This window comes from Scyliorhinus torazame, chromosome 3 (genome assembly GCF_047496885.1).
Source record: "Scyliorhinus torazame isolate Kashiwa2021f chromosome 3, sScyTor2.1, whole genome shotgun sequence".
Lineage (NCBI taxonomy): Eukaryota > Metazoa > Chordata > Chondrichthyes > Carcharhiniformes > Scyliorhinidae > Scyliorhinus > Scyliorhinus torazame.
Window position 1 is genome coordinate 63,239,183 of NC_092709.1, and position 7,101 is coordinate 63,246,283.

General features: G+C 40.8%; 1 protein-coding gene across 1 annotated transcript; it reads right to left on the reverse strand.

Annotated features, from left to right (window-relative positions):
- Positions 1 to 757: 757 nt before the first annotated feature.
- On the reverse strand, positions 758 to 5,431 carry LOC140409499 (interleukin-8-like). The gene is made up of 4 exons (XM_072497906.1): positions 5,279 to 5,431; positions 3,415 to 3,550; positions 3,200 to 3,283; positions 758 to 1,669 (listed from the first exon to the last, which is right to left on the reverse strand). The coding sequence occupies exons 1-4, from the start codon at positions 5,340 to 5,342 to the stop codon at positions 1,642 to 1,644; spliced, it is 312 nt and encodes a 103-aa protein (XP_072354007.1). The 5' UTR covers positions 5,343 to 5,431; the 3' UTR covers positions 758 to 1,641.
- Between the last annotated feature and the right edge of the window lie 1,670 nt (positions 5,432 to 7,101).

Below are 7,101 nucleotides of genomic sequence, written 5' to 3' on the forward strand. Positions count from 1 at the left end.
TCACTGCCCTCTGAGGTGTCCTCCCGCAGTACAGCTGTGATATTCTCCCGAACCAGTAGCGCAACTCCACCTCCCCTTTTACATCCCCCTCTATCCCGCCTGAAACCAGACCAACCCCCCCTCCCCTTTTCCACACAAGAGGACGAAGAGGACTTCTGCACGCTCCCGGAGTTCCCCGATGACTAGCCAGCATCAGCACTGCCACCACCGCCATCGGTGCCACCTCCACCACCGCCAGCACCGACTTCACCACCACCGTTACGCCGCTCCCAACGAAGCACCAAAGCACCGGACCGGCTGAACCTTTGACAGACTCCGGACCGTCAACATGGGCTTTTCTTTCCCTACCACTGTACATAATTCCACTAATTGTATATAGTTTCACGTCACCCCCGCCGGACTCATTTTTAACAAGGGGTGAATGTGGGGATCCACTGTAATTGGAGATGTAAGGTGGGACCTGCACTACAGGTTCGCCGGTAGCTCCTGCCGGCTGGTTCCGCCCAGGGAGAACTGTATAAATATGCATGACCTCCAGTGCCCTGCCATTTCGCCAGCTGCAGCAGGAGGCCTCGCATCTGGCTGTAATAAAGCCACAGTTGTACCCAACTTTAGTCTTTGTGCAATTGATTGCGCATCAAGCATTCGGTTGGATACTCATTTCAGCTAAGCTGAATAATTTAAACAGATTTGACATTGTAAGACACACAGATAAAACAATTCATCATTTATTTAAATAAATATTTAAGCAATATATAATAAATACAAATTACAGATTATTTTCACACACAAAATTTTGTGTGTGCAAAATCACCAAATACTTCTGTGGCAAAACATAAATAAATAGAAAATTAAACTTTTCGGACTTTATAAGTCTCAAGACGAATAAATAAATTGCGATTCAAATACATTACAATAAAAATCAAAATGAAAGGACTGACAATATGCCATGCCAACATTGCACAAATTTCATTTCCACTCAGTAACTACATTCTAACATGTTAATCTGGAAGCAAATGTACAGCAATACGAAAACAGGATCAAAATGGCACCATCTAAACAGTGCAGCTATTTAACAGCATGTCAAACCTCTTGGCACTGTGGTGCAGAGGAATGAAATCTCTGTAAAGAGAGACACAGATAAATTAAATCGCAGTGAAGAGAAGATGTAAGCCCTGAACTCCAGCGGGGGGGGGGGGGGGGGGGGGTCTCTCCATTTTCATACCATAAACATTGGCAGTACATCAGCAAAATCCCTCGGAGGAATAGTTGTAAGTTTTTTGAGGATACCCCATTTCTTTGTGAGTTCGATGGACCTTACAACGTAGACATCCGTAGAAATTGTACGTGACACATTCAATTCTTAAGTAATAAAACTGACAAATAAGTTAAATAAATACGAAGAGATAAATCTTAACAGATGTGGAAGAGCATTATCGTTTTTTGTAGAGGACTGAGTGACCTCTTCCATTCTGGGACTGATTTGTAAATATTTTGCTTCGCACCAGTCAGGCAGTCACTCGCTGTTATACGTTTACTGCAGGCTTGGACATGAAGGTTAAAGATCCAAATGCCAGAGTTAGCATAGAGTTTCATTGTGGTTAGATGTCACACTGATGACATTCAGCCATTAGGCTTCTCTCAGTGAGCTTTATTCTTCTTCTTGGAACTATAAAAAAAATACAGAAACAAATAAACATTACTGTCAATCTTGCCGGAATATAAATCAATAATATTCAGGAAAGCAATCCATTTCACAAACTAATATCTTAAACATTGTTTCCTACACAATTCCCACAGAACATAAGAACAGCCAGTTCCATCATTCAGTGTGACCATAGTTTATCTGTATCTTAACTATAACCACAGGCCTTAACCTCATCTCCTGCTATATTCTTGTCCGGCAATTAATGATCAATTTCTGATTTAAACATGAACGATAAAGCGCCCACTCCTATTTGAGGAAGAGGACATCACCTTTGATGCAACATTTTCTTTCCTAACTTCTCCCTCTAATGGCTCAGCTCTGATTTTAAAGTATAATATCCCTTGTTTTAGACTTCTCTACGAAGAAAAAAACTTCTGTCTACTCTAGCAATTCCTTTCAAAATCCTAAAAGTCTTACTCAAATTACCCTTGACTTTTTCTATTTCGGAGAATACAAGCCCCCCCGAGGGTACATTTTCTGCGGGAATTGTTGAGGGCAGGATGGAAAATGTGACGTATAATTGAAAGGCCCGTTGACCTCCTGTGGGGAGGGGAGGATTTTCCAGTCTTGGGTGGGAGGGACTGGAAAATCCTGCCCCCAGTTTCTGTATCTCTTTCTCTCATCAAACCCTTGGAGCTCAGGTATCAGAGCATAATGGGCAAAATTTGACAAATATCTGTTCATTAGTGAATGCGATAGTAGTATGGACAAAATGTTGACCAGTATGTCATTGTTTGACAGAATATCACATTCTCTCCTGTTAAAGCCTTTGAGCGAGAGCAGCAAAACACATTTACAATGGGTTTACCTCTGTTCCAAATCAAGCAAATGAAGGTGCATCTAAATGCATTGCTAATTCTAACATTATTTGGCATTAAACCCGTTCCCTACTGTCCATAACCTAAAAGGTGTGTGAGAAAAGGGTCAGTATTACATTCATATCACAGAGGGTAAGTTGCTGAGGTTAAAGCGGAGGTACATTGCACCCAAGTCTTGCTTTTTGACATGTCTGTGAAATACGAGAGGAAGGTGTCACTGGGGCCCAAAGTGACTGTATTCAATTATATTTTCCTTCCTCAATGTTATATGTAATAGTAGTTCAAACTAAGTTATCAGCTTGTCCAATAGACTATAGATAACCACTGTAATTTGTCCATTTCAGGTTATCTAGCTCTACGATCCTCCAACAGTTAGCTATAATTTTATCAATAGCTTCTCAACTCAATGATATCAATTTGCACTCTTACCACATGGACAGTATCTCGTGGGGCGATCACTTGCTCTTTACAGAATCTGCCTAAGTTCATTCCTCAAAATCAGGTAGGTTCTCTAATAGTTGGTCGACCTACCCTTCTGGATTACTGCCCATATAGTAAAAATAAAAGTCTACCGTACATATTCGGAGCCTTTCTTCCCATTCCATTCCTTGTTACCTTTTAAAGAACTAAGATAGATATATCATTTCCGTGCAAGCTAACATCTGAAACTTACCTTTTGATTATCATGTCAATTAACTTCTTCACCCAAGAGGCTTCAGGATCCAGGCACACGGGAATCCCATTTTTCAGGGTTGCACTGAAAGAAGTGAAATATGACAATTATTTAAAGTTCTGCTATCTATTTTTAATTTACAAAAATGAATAATATTCATTAAAAAAGATGTATTAGTCATAGATGTTTATCCATAATCAGTTATTAAAACTTACATGATTTCAACGTTTGAACAGTGTGGGCCACTTGGAAAAATGTCAACATCCTCCATACGTCTTGGATGGATGAACTTGGAGTTTGTTTTAATGCATTGGCAACGCAAGCTCAATCCTGCATGTCGGAGAGATGCGGCTATGGAAAGGACAAATTATAGAAAGTTAGTATTTGTAACATTCGTTTTCAAATGTCTTTTTCTTAAACATGCATAGACAGTCTTAGGCAAAGTGATATCTCTCTGCCCGAAGCAAACACCTGGAAGTTTTCTCTCCCCTGGAGCAAGGGTGTCAGCCAGAGATTAGACCTGATATCTCAGATCAGATAACATCAGACTTTCAATCTGCAAGTCAACGAAACAAGTCCCGGTCTAGATATTAGTGAGACAAAATGACTGATTTGTGGAGATTCTTGCCTTTGGATCAGAAGGTGGTAAATTTGAGCCCCAGATCAGGATTTGAATGCATGGCACTTCAGTATTGAAGATATGCTGAATTCAGACAAGGCATTGAAACGTTGCTCTTTAAGGAGAATTTTAAAGGAGGAGAGCATAGCTGGTGCTCTGGAAGGATGAACTCAAAAGGCATCGAAAGGCTTGAAATACCTCTAACCAGAAGGCATCCGTGTTTATAATGCGTGCATGCAAGAAAAAATGGTTCCAATATTATCTTATTTGTTTTGAAAATTTCAGGTGTGTCTTAGATATTCGCCCAGATTTACAGTTTTGATCTCTCCTATAAGTGATCCATCACTAATTAAATTTCACTACTCAATATCTGGATATCGAATGCCATAATCTGATGGCCATTATATAAGTTAGATATCATGATCCACTTGTATGTGTTTACTCTATCATTCAAAGGCAGGAAAGATTAATAAATGAGTCAACACAAGATACCATTTGTAACCTGCTCTATTTCAAAGTTAGTAAAAATGTAGAGTAACGCCTGTAGCAAATCTTGTTGACTTCAACTTAATTCCAAATAGTAAAAATGAAATCCTGCCTTCCTATTGGCTAAACAGAGCTGTTTTTCTGGGGCCACATATTTCTCTGAAATTATTGAAGCCTATGCATAATCTCTCCCTAAAGGAGGTTTTGTAGCCTTTTCCGCCTTACTCAACATTCTTTGTTGAAAATGCCTTGCAACGTAAGTTTAACCCTGCTTTTGATGGAAGTTGAAGGGTCGGTCACTGGCCTACTCCTTGGCCACTGTTGAGGTCAGAAGAGCTGCCAGTTAATTTAGCTAAGGCTGCTCCACCCTAATGGTTTCAGACAGAACGGCATTATCGCAACACAATGTAAAGCAGGTGATACTGACGGCAAGAGTTACTGCCCATCAGCTGTTTCCATAAAAGGTGGTCGTGGGCTATCTCGAACCATTGCAGTCTTTGTGATGACTGTGCTTTTACAATGGAGGAAATGCAACTAAATAACTCAGTAACAACAAAAAACACTGGTCCATCCCTAAACACTTTAGTACACATTTCTGAAGTTACAAACTATAAAAAAGATTCCTAAATGTAATAATATGTAGCCTGTGCAGCTTATGTTTGCCAGTTCATTGTATCATAACACTCACTGACAACTGCTATTTAAAATGTGAATCTCAATCAGTATTATTTGCATTTAGCCATAAATTACATACATACAATATATTAGAAATGTAAATATAGTCTAACATTCACCCTTTAAATATGTTATAATATATTGTTTCCATCTTAAAACTATAGATTGCAGATAAACACATTGCAATGGCATACCAACTTTATAAACACAACAAATCTATTTGTTACATAAATGCTTTTCAATAAAATTGTAAGTTGTGTATAAATGCTATGGAACTATCAAGTCAGATTATTTCTTACCTTGTATGGCAGCCACATAAAGTACAAAGAGAGTCAAGACTGTGAGAGTGACTTTGCCGTTCATTGTCTTTACTTGTATGATGGTCTTAATGTTCTTCTGGTTGTTGTACTCAGCTGCTGAAGTTCGTATCTAACTCCTTGTTGTCCTCTTTCTCTATTTATAACCGGAGTACTGTTGCTCAGTGACATGAGGTGATGTAAGCAGGAATTTCCCGGAAGTTATGCAATACAAACACACCGATAAAGATTGATAGGCTTAAAACGAGTCCATGCATGCAAACCACATCACATTAAAACATCTTGTAAAAAGCGTTAAATGGGTTCTTTAAAAAATATCCACAGAAGAAATCTGTTTCTTCCAGGACTTTCGCAAAACTTCTTTCATTTTAGCCCTAACTGGCTGAAGTAGCTGTGAATGGTCAGAGAAAATCTTGTTTAAAATTGGAACGATAGCACTGGCTATGGTATTTAAATATTAATATTATAGACTAATGAAGAAAATACATTAAATGTTATTAAACAAGGGGTATTTTTTTCTGTCTAATTAATGTCATCAGATCCAATGCAGTTCAAACACTGACAACCGGTGCAGAAAAGCTTTAGGAGCAGAGTGCTTGACACCTTCCTGCTGCCATGCCATTTTGCCAGTAGCAGGAAAGGTGGCAGCCGTTCACCAAGAGCCCAATTGAGCCACCTACGTGGCCAATTAATGGTGTATTCCTGCTTCTGTCAGTGGCAGGGGGTGCAATACCACATGGGGAGACCGTCAAGCTTAAACTGGTGGCTTCCCAGCAGGCACCGGGGATAGATTCCCACCTTTCTGGCACCCATGTCTCAGAGGGCCCCCCTCCAGTAGCAATGGCCATCCTCGTGGCAACAGCACTGCCAGCCCTCAGCATCTCCTGCCACTGCATCCAGTTTAGCAAGGCAAGGCTCTAATTACTGCACTTTGAGGGCGCACTGCCATTAAAATGTCCAAATCCTCCAGCTGGAGCTTCAACAAGGACCGCCATGAGTGGTGGCTCTGTTGAGCTGCGAACCATCTCATTAGGCTGGCAACTCTCGGGTTGGATCACTATCCATCAATTTTTAAAATTCTTCCATGGGATGTAGGCATCGCTGGCAAGCCGTTTGTTGCCCTTCCCTAATTGCCCTTGAATTGAGTGACTTTCAGAAGGCAGTTAAGAGCCAATCACATTGCTGTTGGTCTGGAACCGCATGTAGGTCAGATCGGGTAAGGACAGAAGATTTCACATTGGTGAACCAGATGGGTTTTTAAAATAATCGATAGTTTCATTGTCACCATTACTGAGACCAGCTTTACAATATACCAGCTCTCATGGTGTGATTTGAACCCATGTCCCTAGACCTTAAACCTGGGGCTCTGGATTACCAGTTCAGTAACATTACCACTATGCCACAGTCTCCCCGATAGGATTGCAATTCCAGAAACAGGCACCTAATGAGCTGGCACTAAAAATGTTTTCGGGTACACTGAGGGAGAATTCAGAATGTCCAATTCACCTAACAAGCACGGAACTTGTGGGAAGAAACCGGAACACCCGGAGGAAACCCACGCAGACACGGGGAGAATGTGCAGACTCGGGACAGACAGTGACCCAAGCCGGGAATCAAACCTAGGTCCCTGGCGCTGGGAAGCAACATTGCTAACCACTGTGCTAGCCCAAGCATTCATGCCATCTCCTTGAGAGGTCTGTGCAAGAGAACTTTAGGAAAAGGTAAATGGCAATATTGTGCACATAGAGAATAGCCGTGGACTCTCTGTCCTTTCTAATCATTCTTTTGGATGTTTTGCACACCTT